The sequence below is a fragment of the Procambarus clarkii genome, chromosome 24 (assembly GCF_040958095.1).
Source record: "Procambarus clarkii isolate CNS0578487 chromosome 24, FALCON_Pclarkii_2.0, whole genome shotgun sequence".
NCBI classification, from domain to species: Eukaryota; Metazoa; Arthropoda; class Malacostraca; order Decapoda; family Cambaridae; genus Procambarus; species Procambarus clarkii.
The window spans coordinates 14336482-14357697 of record NC_091173.1 but is presented as its reverse complement, the minus strand read 5'-3'; the positions used below and the strand labels follow the sequence as shown (position 1 = coordinate 14357697).

Here is a 21216-nt window from a genome sequence, read left to right as displayed (position 1 = left end):
ATGAGTATGACTTCGTCAATTATTACCACGGTGTTAAGTCACTTAGGGTGCACCATACTCCCAGGTAGAGAGAGCAGGTGCTGTGTCGTCCAGAGGGATCATCTGCGGTGAGGCCTGAGTAACGTCGGTGAGCTGAGTAAGTTAAAGCATTGTTTAAAGAAGAAAATTCAGCTGTAAGCCTGAATATTTTTGCCGACGAAGGGAGGTCATATAGCGTTGAGGCAGTTATTTAGCCGTGGGGAACATGGGCCCAACATTGTCCGATTCCTGTGTAGTTCTGTCTATAGTATCTGTACAAGGAGGTACACTTAAGAGGGTTGACAGTAGCCCAGCAGGGGTTTGCCAGGCTACTATGTGGGATGGAAGAGAGGTGCTTGGACAGTTCTCTTGGATGACTGTGCCATTCCTAAACAAGTCACACTTGGGCTTACAGGCACCTAACCAGATTATTCATACTATACCATATTAGAACTAGGGAAATGAAAGCCATTTTTTGCCTTCTAATTTTTACACCTCTTTATTTGCATCTATAAAATGATTGATAACAAAAATCATTTCCTTTGTACATGGCGCTATACAGACATTATGAGAACAGCTCGTCTCCCTACATACCTTCGGAATCATCATAAATTTTTTCAACACTATTACTTTTATAGTGTCTTTAAAACATGCTTGTGGGCCTTGGGCAAACACTTGTAGTTTATGATTTAGCCTGTACACAGACACCTTGTGCCATTCTGGCCTTTCAAACCAAAACTGTATAACTTCCTCTGTTAATACAGGAGGATGAATTCATATACTGGTCACAACTTTCACAGTAAAGAAATGCACTACATTTTGTTGTATAAAATGTAAACTGGCATTATTCCCTCCACAAGCCTACACTGAACACCTCCCTAGAAGCCAAAAGCCTAAACTGTTTTTGCCCAATTCAAACTTATTCCAATCTAACATATTACACCTATTATAAATACTGTAGTAAAAAAAATGATAAATAACTTTTGACACAAAAGGAGATAAAAAGTATTAAAAAAATATGGAACGCCTTAAATCAATCAGCTGTTACAATTTATTGTGATGAGTGAGCAATCAAACTAAAAGACTCAGGCTACAACTATATTTACATACTGACAGTCTGACAGCTCTTCCTGCAGGAGACAACAGAAGATAAAGATGGCAGGTTAAGACGAGCTATAAAAGTATGGACTAGAGCTTAACTGTATGGTCAGCTTGTTGAATAAATGGTGAAAAAGATAGGACTAGACACAAAAAGAAGCAAGATATTGAGAAATTGAGAAGAAACCAGTAATGGAAACATTTAAATATAAACTAAAATAAGATGACAACAAGTCAAACATTTTTAAATAACTACTAGATATATAGTGTAAACAAGTACCAACAATAACAAAACAGTTGTTCCAAAAGTCTGTAAACTGAGCTGAATGATTCAAGGCATTTCATTTCCAGGTTTTGTAGGGTGGTGACATACAACAAAATATTAAATAGAAAAACTATAATGGAGTTGACCGTACTCCCTCCAGTAGAGTATCACATATGTAACTTGGTACCTCTCACTCACTACTGAAGAGGGAGAGACGTATCACACGCTGAACAACACTCACATTATTTAAATAAACGCTTTACATTGGAAGTGTTAAGAGGGTCACAGTTTGTCTGCGTTTAGTCAATGAACTCCACAATTTGTAGCGAGTAAAAGTCTATTTTAAATTAAGGTTTTAGTATTTATTAATGACTGACTGACTGGACAGGATATCTGTAAAAGGACTTTATAATCTGCATTTTGCTTGCAAAGTAGAAAAAGTTATTAGTTTATGGCTGGTGGGGGATATTAATTACTGTTACATGGAATGTCAACTGCAAAATATTTAAAATAACAAATGCTGTATGCAGTGCAATTAAAATAAAAAAAAGGGAAGTCATTCTAATCTATGCTGCAAGAGTGCGTTCATTTCAGGTGTTTGCATAATGCCCAACAAATATAATAATTATGGAAAACAACACAATTTCACCAGAAACCATCCACCATTTGTAACTATGAAACCGGGATTTAAGTCGAGAAAATCTAAAATGCTCCAGGTAAATGCAACAGGCATTTTTGCCATATCTTCTGCTCGATCCATGCAGTGTCAACCCAAACAAATAACCACAGTTTAACACATTATAATATGCCAATTGTTATTAATAGTAATTCATGCTTGCTAATGATAACATGACTAAGCTTTAGGTACAATAAACAGAGTGCAACCAAGTTATATTTAATAACATAGTGTACCATTAATCTTGTGAAGTGACCAAGCATGAAATACAACAAAGTTAATTCAGTTATTCCACTCAAAATAATCAGCAAGTCACAATGGAAAAATCCTTCTAGTACCTACCAACTCTTGTCAAACACAAGCTACAATAGTGTAAGTACGTGTCAGCTCTCCTCCAATCAGGACTATTGCAGCCATGATGACAGTGCACATCCCCCAATGTTTTATGCTATAATTTAATACTCCTGAGTTGAGACGACTGGAGGATATTCACTGTCTGGAAGGCATGACTTTCTGGTGGATCTTTTTACACCTTAAAGGGATACGCATTTTTTGTTACCACACATCAAAAATCTTAGGTATGTTTTGACTGGAAAATATACAGTTTTCTAACTGCTTGAACAACCAACATTGACAAAGACGGGGATGAATGTTACATGGTTGTCAGTGACGGAAAGTACTGGGTACTGGCAAGCTACAGTAAAAATGAGTTACACATCTGTACACCAGATATAAACTGATCATCTGGTCTATGTATTGCACACCAAGGTTTGGTACGTATCACATTAACAGATGACCAGTCTATATAATCAGCACATACAAATCCTTTTCAGTTTAAGTGACCACATGTGCCTACAACGACCTGCTGATAAAACATGCTCAAAGTATACCAGGACTTTCAGTAATATATGTGTATAGCCCACCAACAATAATAGACAAACTGTACACATGTAATTCACTAGTCCTAGTAACCAGTTACACTTGCATCATGTCCAGGTTCATCATGTTCAACCAACACACACACACACATACACACACACACACACACACACACACACACACACACACACACACACACACACACACACACACACACACACACACACACACACACACAGTAATGAGTTTTGGGAGAGATGACAGATCACACGGCAACCTATACAGGCAACAAGGTCAGGATGTTAAGGTTAGGATGGGTTATGCATGGATGACATTTGGGTCTGATATTGGGTTAATGAGAGGGGACAATTCTGGATGGTGAACATGAGACTGGGCAGGAGCATAATAGGAACTATCCCCCCCAACCCAAGATAAGGCCAATATTATTAACCTGAAATCAGCCAGTGACCAACATTAGGGAAGGAGGGGACAGTGGACCCACAAATTTTAGTTTGCTTCAAAAGCAACTTCTTATTCTAGAGATTTGCAGAAGTCATTTAAAATATATTTATCACCGTTAAATGTGCCATTTTAAACTGTGACACAGCTGATGTGCCTTAAACGAAGGACTTGCAGTCCTCACTTGATCACTCGAGTGACTTCTTCCTCTGGAAGACAGCAAAATTATCAGACATTAAACCAGGGCATCTTGTGGGGTCTCATGTACTAAGGGCATGATAATATTGTTTTTCTAAGAATGGGTTCATTTTAAAGAGTGATATTGGTGGAAGTATTCAATAGATCAAGGAGAGATATAAATCCTTAACACAAGGAAAAATTATGGGGGTAAGGGGGCACTGGAGAGAAGATGACCTCAAGATCAGGATGAAGGGAGCAAACAACCTCAAGATGAGGGTATGTACACTGTTTTGAGGGGGCAATGATGATACAATAAGCCCTTAAAAGTCTAACATCATGGATCCACAGAAAATATAATCCTCAACTACACAATCACAACGTCAGAGTAAAGAACACGCAGGGGAGCAGTCAGACAAAGTGAGGGACCACGCGACCTATGCTACAACAGTAAAAATGCACCTTGGATATGTCCTGCTCTGCGTCGTCCAACCGTCCCAACACCAATGTTTGGTTGAGGTATCTTAATAATTACGTACTTCATTTTATATGCAGGAACTTTCATTTCATATCAGGCAAGATCGTTTAAGTAGACATTACTAGAATAATACACTAGTACTCATAGATAAAATAAGCCACATAGACAGTATTCCAATGATAATACAGAAATCAGTCGTTTATCTACACACTACACATAAAAACACTTTCCCATTTTACCCCATTCTTCTTACAAGCTATTGCCAAGGTTCTTGCCTGCCTTTTGTGGCTTGGACCCCCACTATCAGAAACACCAACCACTTTCTATAGGGCCCTAATTTTCAAATATAAGTTATGTAGTTAAACTAAGAAAATACTAGATTGGTAAGCACTGAGGCCACAGTTGCTGATATTAGTAGTCCCGGTAAGAGACAGGTACGTGAGTGGGGAGCCTAGCCACTGGCTGTAATTTGCTTCTGTGTGCGAGATGACTCAGGAGGGACGAACAGATTACATACCCGATACACATTTGTTCATTTCACATTGCACTCTGGCAACTTTAGTTGTCTTTCACTTTTCACTTTACCACAGTTTATCTAAAGTACCACTTGAATATATGTTTTCTCTCATTTTTAAGTCTCAAAGGTATCACACAATCAGTTAAGTCTTGTAGTGTACACCTGTGTCCCCTGAGCAAATCTCCTCACCACTGATATGATCGTGCCTGTTACTTGCAGCCATGATTGCATGTGGCACTGTAAGCTAGACAAGTTTGTGACAGTCATGTTGCCACCAGCACATACCAAACACTTACAACACTGACATAGGATCTCCTTAATGGAGTTGAAGATAGCAACAATGGCCTGGTGATACCAACTTGGCACTACCAATAAGGTAGGTGTTGATATTGTTGCCTCTTGAGACTATAGTTGATATGCCCCATACAGCCGCCATTTACCGCTAAAAGAAAGGTTGGGCATTGCACTAAAGGAGCGGGCAGGGCGGTCAGGGGAGGGCTGGCACTAGGGTGTCCCTGCCAGGCAGACTGTGACTCACAGCCCAGCAGCCCTAAGCACTGACGCCCAGCAGATAGCTACTCTGATTTTGTCGAAGCAGTTTCAGGAGGCGAAGCTGGAGGATAACTGTGAGTGACCAAGGAAAGCGGCGATGGAAGGGGGCCCCCAGGAGAAAGTGGAGGCGCCCCCAAGCTGGTGAGAGTCAGGGCTGATGAAATTGGCGGCCCAGAAAACATATTGGTGCTGGTCAAACTCAGTGGTGGACTGATCATCCCACTCGATGGTGGGTTTATTCGTTTCTCCTTCTGACGTCTGTGGGAGAAATATTTTGTTAGTAATCGTTCATTCATTTATCTATATCTAAATCATCTTATCATATATCAAAAAATTTCACTATGAATATACAGTATAAATATATAACAAAATAAATCTAAATCTACTAAAAGGTTGAAGGCTTGATAGTGTTAAGATTCTACTAAAGGATCACTTCAAGCAGCTGAGCTTAATTGCTCAAGGTTATCATAATTTATCAAACTTAACTTACCACTATCATCACCCATAACCTGCAACTGCAAACCAGAAAAATAATACGTACTTACCTGTTACAGAACCAGACCCTGACTACCTCTTTTTCCATTGAGAGGTTATCTGCAAGCATTGAGATCTCCTCTGAGGTGGGCTTAGGGTTCTGGATGAAGGCTCGCTCAAGAGCGACACGTACACTAGTTTCAATAGAGGTACGCTTCTTTCGTCGACGACCAACTGCATCAGGTGATGAAAGGGAGTTGCTGACAGTTGTTGGATCAGAAATAGTCTTGTCAGCATCTGTTAGCCACTTCTGAAGCAGTGGTTTCAGTTTACACATATTCTTGAAGGAGAGGTTTAGTGCCTCAAAGCGGCTGATGGTGGTTTGAGAGAAGTCATTGCCATACAATTTGCCCATAGCCAATCCTACATCACCCTGGGTAAAACCTAGTTTGATGCGTCGTTGTTTAAAGGTTTTAGCAAATTGTTCCAATTCCTCCAAATCTGTTGGCTCTTCTGGGAGTGGTTCCCAGTGGCGAGGTGGTGGTGGTGGTGAATGGGGCATTGGAGGCCGAGCCATGTGACCATGTGGTGGCAAGTGAGGTGCCAGTGGTGAACCCGAGATATGCGAAGGCTCAAGAGGTGGTGGCCGAAGTGGGGGCTCACGAATATCTCTCATATCTCGCATTGGTACTTCCCTCAGGTCTCTAATGTCTCGCAAATCACGTATATCTCTCAAGTCTCTTATATCTCTTGGAGGTTGCTGGTGCTGGTGCTGCTGTTGCTGTTGTTGATGCTGCTGTTGTTGATGTTGCTGGTGAGCCTTCTGAAGCTGCTGGAGTTGCTGAGCAGCTTGTGCTACGGCATGTTGCACATTACGGACCTGTGCTGCTTGAGAGGGTGCCTGGGACACTGGTGGCTGTAGCCCTTGCATACCTGCAATCCCTGGAGATGCTAAGAGGCCTTGCTGCAGTAAATTTTGTAAATACTGCAACTGCTGCAATGCATAAAGTAGTTTATTAATAAAACTATATATAGATTACATATTTTGGGTTTGATTTTAGCATCATAAACAATGAAACTTAAAGGGCATTTACAATATGTTCTTCATTTTACCTCACAGAAAATACATATTCCACTTAAAATGAGTGACATATTGTACTCATTTACCTGACTCTGAAGGAAAAGTTGAGCCTGAGGTGGCAATTGTGATGCTGCACTGGGCTGTGAGAATAACATAAATTGCTGCAATTGCTGCTGTATCTGTTGCTGCTGTTGTGACAGAGTCTGCTGGAGAGCCTGTAACAGAATACATATGTCCAAAAATTAAGATCAATTAATATTAATTATATACATTTGATTACATGACAGCAACCTATAAGTCTCACTGGGCTGGTAAAATTACCTGAATTTACCTGAGGGCCATCATCTCCAGTGGCCTTGATGGTTTGTTAAATGTCCTCATATTGTTCCTAAGGATTTTTTCCAGCTAAATTTTAATTGAAGTACAGTACTGTATTGTCTTGGCATTTAAGGCTTTGGCAGATAGGCAATTCCATAGGTTAATTATCCTATGGGTGAAAAAGCATCTTCTGTTTTTTGTTCTCCATTGTGGTTTTGTGAACTGTTATTTCTTGTTTGTGTTACTTTGGACTTTTTAAAGTGGTAGTTTGGATCCCAACCATTCGATATGAGTTAACTTACTAATGGGATGATTTTTTTTTTAGCTCTGTGTTGAGCTTTCTCCAAAGCAGGTACAGTATGTCCTTTTGAAGGTCAGATTTCCATGATTGGATACAGCAGCCCAGTCATCAGACTGATCTTTTTGGAATCCCACTTGTTTTGCCCCTCCAGCTCAACACCTCTCTATGACACTTTGTTTTCTGTCTGTTAGGTATAGCCTTACCCAGTTCAGTATTTTCCCAATTAACCCACCTTGAACACTACCTTTTATGAGGGACAATATTTAATGCTTTCTAAAAGTTTTGAAAAATTGTTGCCCATCCATTCTAAAGTTCATCCTCTCCAGACGTGCCATTATTCTCATCCTGATTATTCTTTCAGTTAACAAGAAAGGCATGTTAGTGATATCAAAACTTCATTGATCTTTCCCACATTTTTGGATATTCAGGTTTTCAGATTTTTATTTCTAAAATACTATGAGTGAAAAAGCATCTCCTGCTTTCAGTCTTACACTCTGGTTAGTTGAGCTTGAAGCTGTTGCCCCTTATATTAAATCGTTGGTTGATTAATCGTTGCCCCTGGTTGATCAGCCCGGCAACCAGGAGGCCTGGTCGACGACCGGGCCGCGGGGACGCTAAGCCCCGGAAGCACCTCAAGGTAACCTCAAGTTATATGCATTACATTTGACTTTTTAATGAAGTGGTCTGGATTAATATCCTCCAACTTGTTCAGTATTTTATAGGTCTTGATGAGATCAGCCCTGTAATGTCTGGTTTGCAGTGCTTTTAGACATAAAGCCCTCAACTTTTTTTTGTGTGTGTTGTATGTTAAAATTGAAACTAAGTCTGTTATCAATATTCAGATCTAAGAATTTTCCTAATTTTTTTATTCTCAATTTGAATGCTAATTCTGAGAGGGTCACTTTTGAGTTTTCACATTACAGTACTTGAACTTTTTTATTTAAGTTTGTCAGAGAAAGCTTGTAATTTAAGTGATTTGTTGAAAACCACAATGAAATGGCTGGTACGAGAACATATGCAGTTTATTTTGTAACTCTTGGCTGGTATTTTAAAAAATCAAATTTCTTTGGGTTTAAATAAGCTTGTTGTGGAACACCAAAAATATATTTGTTTATCATGTGATGCCCATGAGCTATATCCCTCTAGGAAGCACTAAAAGTAAAAATTTGTATTACGGTGCAATGTATTATTAATGTAGAGTGCACTTCAGAGGATGTGAAGATACTTATACATGTTAAATTGATACTTAACATGTATAAGGATTTCAGAAAGGAATATTAGTGATTTATGTTGAGTAATTCGGGGTCAAAGGTAGTTTTGAGTTGTAAATCCCCAGGCACAGATACCGTAGGCAAGATATGGATAGATGAGCGAATAATAGTGTTTACCAAGGTAGGGAGAGGTATGAAGAATCTGGAGAGAATGCATATTAGTTTTGAAACTTTTTGTTATTTTTTGTATATGGTAATGGAAGTTCAGCTTGCTGTCAATATTAATATCATGGAATTTGCCATCTACTTTGAACATTATTTGGGAATTGTTAATTTTTAAGTTAATTTGATTGGTGGACTTATTTCCAAAAATATGTAAAATGTTTTGACAATATTATGGATTGATTTGCCAGCAGTCAGCCACTAATGGACTATTTTTGAGTTCAGTATTCACTGTGTCCTTTGGAATAAGTGGGTTAGAATGTGAGAAAATGACAGTTGAGTCATCAGCAAATAGGACTGGCTTGAAGTGTTGAGTGAAAAGAATTAGAAAGATCATTGATATAAATGAGAAAGAGGAGTGAACCAAGAACACTACCCTGTGGGGAGACCTATCATCATTCACAGAAACAAACTGGAGCCTGTCACTGTAGTAAAATTGCAAAGTACTTGATTGTTGAGTGGAAAGAATTAGAAAGATCATTGATGTAAATGAGAAAGAAGAGTGAACCAAGAACACTACCCTGTGGGGAGACCTATCATCATTCACAGAAACAAACTGGAGCCTGTCACTGCAGAAAGATTGCAAAGTACTGTACTTAAAGTAGTGACTGATGTATACAGTACATTAATAATCCACAGCAATGTGGTGGGTCATGTATGTATAATTAATATTTATCATATATAAAACTAGTGAGTGAGATGTGCATATGTGGTGGATGTTGGAGGGTGGTGAAGGAATGGGAAAAAGAAATGTGGGTTGGATAGTGGTTGTGGGAAGGAATTGTGGTGGAGAAAGGGGGAAGGAAGAAGAAGAATAAGAATGAGGGAGTGAATGGAGAAAAATAGTGCCTCAGTGAATATTGTCATGACAGTATTAATTATTTGTAATCTTCTGCACTATGTACAGTATTTGTGCACATATGAAATATATGCAAAGTGTGTGTATTTACTGCACTTGATTAGTGGTTTACTAACAAATATAAAATATCCACACACATAATTTATATTTTAATCATGTCTATATGTATTTTTATACAATATTATTAATATAAACAAACTCTATATAAACTCTCACCACATGGTCAGAAGGCTGACAAATAATTATGGTTAATTATTTAGTACCAAGTAAAACCGATAAAAATTTTGCAGTGATTAAGTACTGTAATGAGATATTCACAAAGAGCAATAAACAATATCTTGAAAATAGTGCACTTATGATCACATGTCAAAAAAGCTAGTGAGGAATGTGAAAAATTAAATGTGAATTTGTTTACCTTTTCACATTGATGAAAAATTTGAAAAATTAAATGTGAATTTTGTTCACCTTTTCACATTGAAGAAAAATGTGAAATTATATAGCATGTTATAAGACAGATGTTGATTTGTTTTAAGACAGATGCTTATTAGCTTATTTATTTTGGTGAAGCTATGTCTATTTCTTTTAGTGAAGCTATGCTTATTTGCTCTCCCTATTTTGTTAAGGTTCCCCTTCCCAAGAATATGCTGAAGTGATTGTAAGAACCCCCAAAGCGATGTATATTTCTTTGATATATATACAGCCTTCAAAACATAAACATGTTTACTATGACTAGAGCTAACAAACATATTGTCCAGTTACTTTCAAATAAAGCTAAAAAATTTAAAATTTAGCTTCTTTTGTGGCATTAATGAAAACAAATTATGAACATTCTGGGTTGAGGCCTTTTAAGTCTGCCACCTGTGTTGCTTTCCATGTATTGAATGCCAAACAACTTACGTCTCCAAGTATTGAATTGCAAAATATTTCCTCAATTCCATAAGTAATGGCTACAGGGGAGTTACCTATTTCCCAACCAACTAATCCATTTCCCATCTTGTTCAATAATAATTGCTTGCATCTTCTTAATAATATTAGAGCTGTATAATTAAAAGTAGATTATATACTTCAAATATAGGGCAATGAATGGGGAGGAGCAGACCTGTAGCTCTTGAGGGTTGAGTGACCCAAGACTTGGCAGTGGCGATGACACAGGTAGTTGGTTGGCAGCGGCGGCGGCGGCTGCCAACTGGTTCTGCATCAGAAGTCCAGGACCTTGGGCTCCGAGTGCCATCAGCTGGGCGCACCAAAAATATCCAAGTTTATTAGTATAACATAATTAATGGAAATGAGAATGATAAGTGATGCAAAATCTTTGTATAGTACAGTATACTGAATATTAGACATTATGAGCCGTTAGCTTCATATTTCGATATAATGGGGGCAGAATGTGTGTGTGTGTGAGAGAGAGAGAGAGAGAGAGAGAGAGAGAGAGAGAGAGAGAGAGAGAGAGAGAGAGAGAGAGAGAGAGAGAGAGAGAGAGAGAGAGAGAGAGAGAGAGAGAGAGAGAGAGAGAGAGAGAGAGAGAGAGAGAGAGAGAGAGAGAGAGAGAGAGAGAGAGAGAGAGAGAGAGAGAGAGAGAGAGAGAGAAAGAGATTGAAAGAGAAAGAGATTGAAAGAGAAAGAGATTGAAAGAGAGAGATTGAAAGAGAGAGAGATTGAAAGAGAGAGAGATTGAAAGAGAGAGAGATTGAAAGAGAGAGAGATTGAAAGAGAGAGAGATTGAAAGAGAGAGAGAGAGAGAGAGATTGAGAGTGAGAGAGAGATTGAGAGAGCTTGAGAGAGAAAGAGATTTACTGACCTGGTTGATGGAGAGTGAGCCAGCTTGGATGGCAGCGAGGGCAGCCTGAACGGAGTGGGCCGCGGCAGGAGCGGTGGTGGGCGAGGTAGCGCTCGTGATGGGCGTGTGGGTGACCGTGGGCGTGGGAGATGGGCACGGGAGGGCGGCCGAGGTGTGTGGAGGCATCATGGGAGGTGGTGACGGTGTTGGGGAGCGGCCGCCATTACTGGAGCGGCTGGTCAGGTCACGAGCCTAGTGGATGAAGGGGGAAGTTCCGCGTTAAACTTGCAGCCTACATTATCCTTACTAGGCTAACCCACTTCTTTAACGTCATTGCATGGCATTATATTGCAAGCTCACACTTCTTTATGCTTTAGGTATATAAGGTCCACAAGACACCACACTAGCCTGTCACTCTGAAGTGACAAGAAGTGACAGAAGTGACAAGCCCAGTGTGATCTGTTCGGAACATGGGGCCCCAATACCATCTCCCCGTGTTAAATATTTGTTCTATGTTCTTTAGCTAACACCTTAACCACCGAAGAAGCCTCGCCACACTGATTTTAAAATTCTTGACTTACACATATGCAGACATATATATATGTACATATATTTACTTATATATGTAAATATATATGTTGTAACTATATAACCAGAACGCACTACTTAGTATGCAAGGGCTTATTTGCCTAACAAGCCGAGTTTTCCCGAAATTATACATTTTCTAATTTGTGTCCTTATGGAATGATTAAGCTTTCCAATATTTTACATGATTTTTTTGTTTAACCCAACGTAGAAATATGACCAACCCAACATACATGTATGTTGTACCTAATAGCCACAATATATTATATACTGTACCTATTTAATATAACACATTTACGCAAGTGCTTCTACGTCAGTATATATATTCACACATGTCACATTAATTATGTATATTAATGTGTGTATATTAATTAATTACACACATTATATTTCAAGTTATTTGTAAAATTTTGCATAATTTAGAATAAAAACTTAAATCACCGTCTTTAAATTATTTATTACAAAAGTGATCATATAAATCAAGAGCTACTGTAATTAGTAATGATATATATACATATAAATGAGAAGAGTATTGAGTTGAGTGGGTAGAAGAGAGCAAGCCACCTACCAGGTTGATGACGGGGTGGAAGTGTCTGGGAGTGGGCGGGAGCTGCATCTGGGCGTGGTGCGGGACGTGGCTCTGCACCAGGCTGATGGGCGTGGGCGTGCGGGGGCGCGCAGTGGGTGTGGGCACGTCGGAGGAGGAGGTGGGCGGGGTGGTGCCATCCATGGAGTCGTCGAGGGTGTGGTCGTGGACGCCATCGCTGCCGCAGTCGCTGACGGCGTCTTCCCTCTCGCACCCGTTGACGCTGCTGCCCTCTGGCGGACACACCCCCCAGTTAGTGGCACTCAAGCCGGTATACATGCATGCATGCAACATATACAGAATATGTATACATATACAGACACCACCGTTTCCTTCCCCTACCCCCCCCCCCCCAGGGGGTAACTCTGAGCGCAATGGTCGTCCGTCACACACAATGTACAGGGAACATCAGTCCTGAACCAATTTATGGTAGAGGTAAGGCGCTCTTTACAAAGAAGGTAAATGGAATATACATTTTTTTTTCTGCACACCACGGATATAACTCATACAGAATATCCGACATTCGCGCGACAAATTAAAAAAAAATCATGAATCCTAGTGTGTGTGTGTGTGTGTGTGTGTACCCATATCTATCTATCTATCTATCTATCTATCTATCTATCTCTCTCTCTCTAACATTAATAAGTATACTGACTTGTCAACAAAATACAGCCGTGTATGAGACTCATACAGGCATGTATTTCAGTAAGTTCTGAACACCAGTGCGTAGATCTTAACACTACCGTCACACCAGTGCGTAGATCTTAACACTACCGTCACACCAGTGCGTAGATCTTAACACTACCGTCACACCAGTGCGTAGATCTTAACACTACCGTCACACCAGTGCGTAGATCTTAACACTACCGTCACACCAGTGCGTAGATCTTAACACTACCGTCACACCAGTGCGTAGATCTTAACACTACCGTCACACCAGTGCGTAGATCTTAACACTACCGTCACACCAGTGCGTAGATCTTAACACTACCGTCATACCAGTGCGTAGATGGACATATTAAGATGATGCGGTGCACTGTAGGCGCGTACCATGAACCGCCTTCACCAAGCATCATGGTAACCTACCATGACCTGTACTGTCACCCACCACCACTACCATGAGACATACCACCACCACCCACCACTACCATGAGATATACCATCATCCACTGCTGTTAACCCGGCGCCACAACTAATTAAAACAAGGTATTTAAAGGTCATTGTAGGAAGCAGATGAAAGACCAAAGCGCCAGCAAGCAGGAAGGATGCCTTAACGATGCCTACTGCTTGTGTCTTCACCCTTACTGCTCTTCGGGGGGTACTGCTCCTCTTCCCCCCCCCCCTTAGGAAGAAAACTTGTATGGTCGGCAATGGCAGACATAATGGGCAGATCCTCGCCTCAATGGCAGGCCCATTAACAATAAACGAGATAATCAGGTAGAAGAGAGGAAAGGGGGGGGGGGGAGGAGGGGGAGGAGGGGGGTGGGAGGGGGGGGGGGGTGGGGGGTGGGGGGTGGGGGGTAGGGGGAAGGGGGAGGGGGGGGGGCGGTCGACGAAACAGAGTAAAAAGTTGTAATTGATTTGATGTGTGGTTCTAATAGTTTGTCAGAGTTGAGAAGTCAGCAGTTGTACCCCACACCTGCGGCCAGCCAGCCTCCTTCCTCCCCTACCCTACCACCCAGAGATCCGGAGGCTCGGTAGAATGTGAAATAGGTACTATGTAAAACATTGAGCCAAAGACTTTTCACCGAGCTTCTATATATAAGGTACCAAGAAACACCTTATTGAGAGAGAGAGAGAGAGAGAGAGAGAGAGAGAGAGAGAGAGAGAGAGAGAGAGAGAGAGAGAGAGAGAGTGTGAGTGAGTGAGTGAGTGAGTGAGTGAGTGAGTGAGTGAGTGAGTGAGTGAGTGAGTGAGTGAGTGAGTGAGTGAGTGAGTGAGTGAGTGAGTGAGTGAGTGTGTGAGTTAATGAACCGTTCTGAGGAGAGAGGTGACAGGAATACTAACCCCCTCCCCCCTGAACTATCAAGGTAGCAGCAAGGCTGGCCTAGGTAGGTAGGCCAGCCTTGCCTCATCCAACTCTGCCATAGCCCAATCCCCTCCACCGCCCAGCTCGCCTGACTAATCCCCCGGCAGGTCCGGTTTGTCACCCTACGTGTACCTGGAGCACCTGTGTACCCCAGAGAGGAAATACTCGGGCGGCATCATCAGTGGATCACAGGCTCTGGCTTCAATCATCAATATTCTTCACATTCAAAAGGTCGCCTGTCTAGGCAACGCTGTTTTCGGAAATATTTAAGTGCTAGATAACAATGATTTTTTTTATTTATTTTGTTATTCTGCATATTATGCATTCCATATTCCTTTATTTTTAATTGAGTTTGCGTGTGTTTTGATTTCACAGGATGGATAATTCTGGCTTGCAGGATAAACCAATGGTGACACCCTACTGACGGGTGCCATAGGCACAATCAGGTGCCATAAGCACAATCAGGTGCCATAGGCACAATCAGGTGCCATAGGCACAATCAGGTGCCATAGGCACAATCAGGTGCCATAGGCACAATCAGGTGCCATAGGCACAATCAGGTGCCATAGGCACAATCAGGTGCCATAGGCACAATCAGGTGTCATAAGCACAATCAGAGAATACTGTATAAACATCAGAGGTCCGCGGCTGTTCAACGTCCTCCCAGCGAGCATAAGAAATATTGCCGGAAACCGTGGACATCTTCAAGAGAAAACTAGATTGTTTTCTACAAGAAGTGCCGGACCAACCGGGCTGTGGTGGGTATGTGGGCCTACGGGCCGCTCCAAGCAACAGCCTGGTGGACTAAGCTCTCACAAGTCAAGCCTGGCCTCGTTCCGGGCTTGGGGAGTAGAAGAACTCCCAGAACCCCATCAAGCAGGTAGCCTGGTCGGGGACCGGGCCGCGGGGACGTTGAGCCCCGAAATCATAGCAAGGTAGCAACATCTCCACATGATTGTCTGGCTATTACCTGTTAACGACCTCAAGAGTTCCTGTATTTCGGCAGCCAGCCAAAAAAAGACCTAAGGGTTGACATCCCACCCAACTTGTCTCCCGGAACCAACCTCAAACGAACATCATCAGCTGCGTATGCAACGTTGACGAACGTAAGACTTGAATGTAAAACCTGAATACGGAGTCATTCTGAATCTTTTATACCACGTAAGACAGATTCTGGAATATGCGGCACTTATGTGGTCCTTATCTCGTTAATCTCATAAGACAGCTGGATAAAATCTAGAGGTACGACACTAGACTAATGCCAGAGCTGAGAGGTATGAATTATGAGAAAACTAAATGCAAGCTTACTTTACTGGAAAATATACAACTTAAAGGAGAAATGATTACCACATACAAAATTTCCAGGAAAGCTCACACACGTCAGACGGACGTGCTTGACACGGGTGATACATGCATATGGGGACCCAAGCGAGTACCCAAGTACCCAAACGAGCCACACAAACATTAAAACTACTTTTGTCGCTGTTACAGTGAAAACAAAATGAAGAATACTAAGAAGTGGAACGTACACACACCTTCAAATGAGGCTACGAGCTCCCAGAAGCCTTGGAGAACCTAAACTCCAGTAGACTAAAAGTTGAGAGGCAGGTTGAGAGAAGGTACCTTGAAGCACCTCAAGGTAACAGCTGTAGCTGAACCCCCCGGACAAGCACATTTACACGAATGTACACACTGTAAATTTGACTTGTGAAACAGTCGACCTTTCACGAATAACGTTAATTGCTGGTGGCGGCTTGGGGGAAGGGGGGGGGGGGGAAGAGGCCGGTGTGACGTCACTCCCCACAGCTGGTTGTGGCAACACTGGTCCTACTTCACCTACACCACCACAACATCTACTCATTACCACACCTGCACACTCAACCACTCTACATCACGGTACAATGCCAGAGTGTTCAGATAGAGTGGTAAGGTAGAATGAGTGGACGTGCATGAGGCTAGACACGCAGACGAGTTCAGTGAGGAAACACAAGCGTGAGGCCAGCCAACACGTGGTACCACCACCTGCCATACACAAACCATCAACACCACTTTCACCCACGAAAGCAATTCAGCAAAGCACAAAAAGCAGCCAAACAACACAAATACAGTTTCAAATGTAGATATGACAGAGCCCAGTAGGCTCAGGAATCTGTACATCAGTTGACTGACGGCTGAGAGGCCGGACCAAAGAGCCAGAGCTCAACCCCCGCAAACCACAACTAGGTGAATACATCCAAACGCGTACTTTATTAAATATGCAAACAGATCAAACACCATAATAGCAAACAGTCATAATGAGATATTCAAGCAGCTCAACTAGCGCGCCTCATTAAGTATTCAAACATGCAAAGAAATATCGAGTAAGTTAACAGGCAGTAATTACATAATCGGACGGGAGGTCACCTGAGTGGGTAATTGATAGGGTGTGTGGGGGGGAGGGGGAAGGTGTGTATGCTCACCTAATTGCGCTCGCCTATGTTAACGCACGACGAGGCTCAGTTTTTTTTGGTGCGTACTCGTGTGACTGACTGACTGACACACACACACACACACACACACACACACACACACACACACACACACACACACACACACACACACACACACACACACACACACACACACACACACATACACATACACATACACACACACACACACACACACACACACACACACACACACACACACACACACACACACACACACACACACACACACACTGGAGACATGTCCGCAAGTCCTCTATCAATTAAAAAGGGAAAGTCAAGCAGCGTAAATACAGACTTGGGGTCCTGTACACCCACGCCGGGCGCGGGCTCCCCCTTCACCCAATCCAGTGCGGCCACGCACGTCCTCTCTCCAACCATTCAATTATACACATGCAAAGTCAGGTGTGTGTGTGTAGGGGGGGAGGGGAAAAAGAGTTGTGCAGGTGTTGTTTCACGCCTACCTCATGTCGGTAGGGGTGAACCCCCCCCCCCCAAACCCCTCCTAGTCCTTCTCTATCATTACCCCCCCCCCCTCCACCCCCCTATCCTCACCCCTCCCTGTCCATTTCTCACCTAACTCCTCCCTCTCCCCCCAAATACTCTTCCCCGTCACAATAACGTGGCTGAAATATGTTGACCAAACCCCACACTAGAAAGTGAAGAGACGACGACGTTTCGGTCCGCCCTGGACCATTCTCAAGTCGATTGTGAGAACGGTCCAGGATGGACAGAAACGTCGTCCGTCTCTTCGCTTTCTAGTGTGTGTGGTCTGGTCAACATACTTGTATTTATATTATCTGAAATTTTAAGGCACATTCGAGTGCACTGATGTGCCTTAAAATGATGTGCCACGAGTGCTTCCCAAATCAGAAAACGCTACTGGTATTTGCAACATGTGTCAGAATGTTTCACGAACAATAGTACAAGTACCTAGTCAGGGGTTTTATGGCGGGGGGTCAACAGGTCAGGTCGTTACTATTGACACAAGAGTGGTTAATGGTATTTAATCACCAATGTTATTAAGAGCAAATTGCCAGGTATGGCTCGTCGTCTCTTGGACGGCCCGTGATGGATACTCCCAGTGTTGGTGGCTATGGGCAAGACGCACAATACGACGTATTTAATAATAATAATTTATTTAGGAACAGAACATACATAGTTGCAGCGTTACAGTACAAACATTCTGTTAGATTTAAAGATAGAGGTAGTACATACAATACCTAAAGCCACTAGTACGCATAGCGTTTCGGGCATTAAAGTGGTTGCTGGATGTGCGTATGGTGACACCACCACCATCATCACCACACGTCACCATTACCCTACACGAGACAATCACCACCACACGTCACCAAGAGGAGCACCCTATCGCCAACTTCCCCCTCTAACCTTCGTAAGGGCGAGAGCCAGGTGGCAGCAGCCCGGAAAGACGGACCATACGCCTCGGGGAGGGTGTGTGTGAGGGTTACAACGCTACTGCCCCTGGAGGCCTTATCACGTCTTGCCTGATGACCTCATCTGTGTCCTTATCCGGCCCGCCCGCCCAGGTTATTGCAGGTCAAGATTTCAATTTGGTGTTATCACTGGAGGGCAAAACGAGCCAGAAATGACCAGAAGGCGGGTCGCCAGTGACTGTGGAATGAGAACACCTGTCACAGTGAGATGGGAAGAGGGGGTGGTGGAGGGGTGGGAAAGGTGGGGGTTAGGGGCCGAGGAGGGGGCGTGGGTGGGGGCCTTATGACCCCCATTCCCCCTTCCCCCCTCCCCTCTCCGGGTATGCTAGACGTAGGGGTTCCTTCAACAACCCTAAGCCCTTAAAAACAGGGGAAAGGACCCCAACGTGGACATTGCAAAGATGACAATAGGCCAGATGGGTAACGTAGGGCCCTATTTTAAATTGCTAATTATATTTCCAATCATTGCTAAATACGTATGATTTATGTATGGGTATGTAAATATACATGTAGTGTTCACGATGTACTTACAATTAACACCATACAATACTAGAACTAGAACGATAGAAAATATAGTGCAAGCAATTTGATTAAAGTAGGCACCCTGCTGATCACAATGTAAGGTTGGTTCGTTGGTTCAAATCGTTGCTTCAAATCGTTGGTTCTTGCCAACTGGCCCGCCTTGCCCTTCCCTGCTTGACCAGTCCAGCAACCAGGAGGCCTTGGTCCAGGACCGGGCCGCGGGCACGCTAAGCCCCGAAACCATCTCAAGGTAACCTCCCTCTCTACACAGGCCTGCTCCCAACCACACCAGACTACAATCACACACACACACACACACACACACACACACACACACACACACACGCGCGCGCGCGGCAGCGTCTGAAGAAACACATCGAGAAGTACTATACACAGGACGACAGAGCATCATACACAGGAGTCAGCGAGCAGCGACAGCCTAGTAAATCAATTAATTACCCCCGACCCTGTTCTTTTCTCTCCACTGTAGCCCGGGTGTTATCTAGAGAAGAGCGACACAGCAGGCGTGATTTGCATCCATATCGCGCGGTATCCGATATGGGGGGGTGTGAGAAAGATTAGGGGGGACAAGTACCGTGCCCTTAAGAACTGCGACACACTCTCTTCTGCCCGAAACGCTTTGCGTAATAGTGACTTTAGGCATTGTATGTACTAGCTCTATCTATAAATCCATCAACATTTGTATTTCACCTTATATGTATGTACTTTACCTGAATAAATATTTGTATTTGTAAATACAAATGCAATATTGTATTGTATTTGTAAATACAAATACAATACAAATACAAATAATCAGGAACTTAAAAACCCCACTTTCTTTTCAGTATCTCCTTTAAGCTGTATGTGTGTGTCCGTTCTACGTCGTAATCATGTGTGCCGACAGCTTTGGTAGTCAGATGTGCAGTAAGTCGATTAGGTTTATCATACACTTGTCTCCAAAACATTTCAGTAGTCTTTCAGTGGTCTAAGTCCTCGGCTCACATGCGAGAGAGACCCGGGTTCAATCACCGGGCCGAACAGAAACGATTGAGCACGTTTCTTTTCACCTGATGTATCTGTTCCCCTAGTAACAAATAGATACCTGGGAGTTAGACAACTATTGTAGGTGGGGGATGGGGGGGGGGGGGAGGGACCTTAGTAAGCCTAAGTACAAGCTTCCTGGGGCCAGATTCACGAAAGCACTTACGCAAGCACTTACGAACGTGTACATCTTTCCTCAATCTTTGACGGCTTTTGTTACATTTATTAAACAGTTTACAAGCATGAAAACGTCCCATTCAACTGTTGTTATTGTTATAAACAGCCTTCTGGTGCTTCCGAGCTCATTAGCTGTTACTAATTGGAAACAAAGCCGTCAAAGATTGACAAAAGATGTACAGGTTCGTAAGTGCTTGCATAAGTGTTTTCGTGAATCTGGCCCCTGGACCCTTGACAACGGGAATTATATTTTAACTAGCAAATCAAGTGACTGTTTCGACCCTTATCGTATCTTGCTATTCATACCTTCATTTCTTCACAAACCATCAATTGAACCATCACATACTTATTATAACATTTCTATGGATAGACCTAGGATGGATAGACCTAGGTCTATCCATATGGATAGATTGCACAAACGGAGGAAATTAGCAAGCCTGGGGGGATAGGAAAGAATAAAGCAGGTGACTATGAAGAACAAGAGCAACACGTGCAAAACTCTCCCCACTAGGCCTACCATGGCCCCCCCCCCATCCTCCCTATCCCTGGGTAGGGGAGGGGGGGGGGAGAGAGGGGGCGCTGCTCCCCCCCATCTCTCCAGGACAAGATCATCACACCATCTTCACACTGACTGAAATCATCCAATTTGTATGCAGTCTTCCAGCCGGCTAACTTGAACGAACACACACACACACACACACACACACACACACACACACACACACACACACACACACACACACACACACACACACAAAATATATAAAGACCAGTACCTTCTTTCATGAATTAAAATGATGCGATTACATATAAAGCGCAAGATAAAATATCTCTTGGCATGGCGATGGTAATATTTCCGTATACACAACAAAATATAGCAACATAATACTATAGAATACACACACACACTATTTCTGCCCGAGTTGACCTGATTGTCTCACGAGCAACGCTGAACCTTCCAAATGAAGACA

The 21216-nt window shown here is 42.7% G+C and overlaps 1 protein-coding gene across 3 annotated transcripts in view; it reads right to left on the bottom strand.

Annotated features, from left to right (window-relative positions):
- Positions 1–489: 489 nt before the first annotated feature.
- LOC123761757 (POU domain protein 2) overlaps positions 490–21216 on the bottom strand; it is a 106204-nt gene continuing 85477 nt past the window's right edge. For 2 of the 3 annotated variants that reach the window (XM_069330636.1, XM_045747929.2), the window contains 6 exons: positions 12516–12766; positions 11384–11614; positions 10685–10819; positions 6761–6889; positions 5665–6587; positions 490–5377 (listed from right to left, as the gene is read on the bottom strand). In XM_069330636.1, coding sequence (XP_069186737.1) covers positions 5143–5377; positions 5665–6587; positions 6761–6889; positions 10685–10819; positions 11384–11614; positions 12516–12766 — 1904 coding nt within the window. In that variant the 3' untranslated portion in view covers positions 490–5142. Of the gene's footprint in view, positions 5378–5660; positions 6588–6760; positions 6890–10684; positions 10820–11383; positions 11615–12515; positions 12767–21216 lie in introns of all 3 variants that reach the window. The other variant, XM_069330637.1, reaches the window with a different exon arrangement.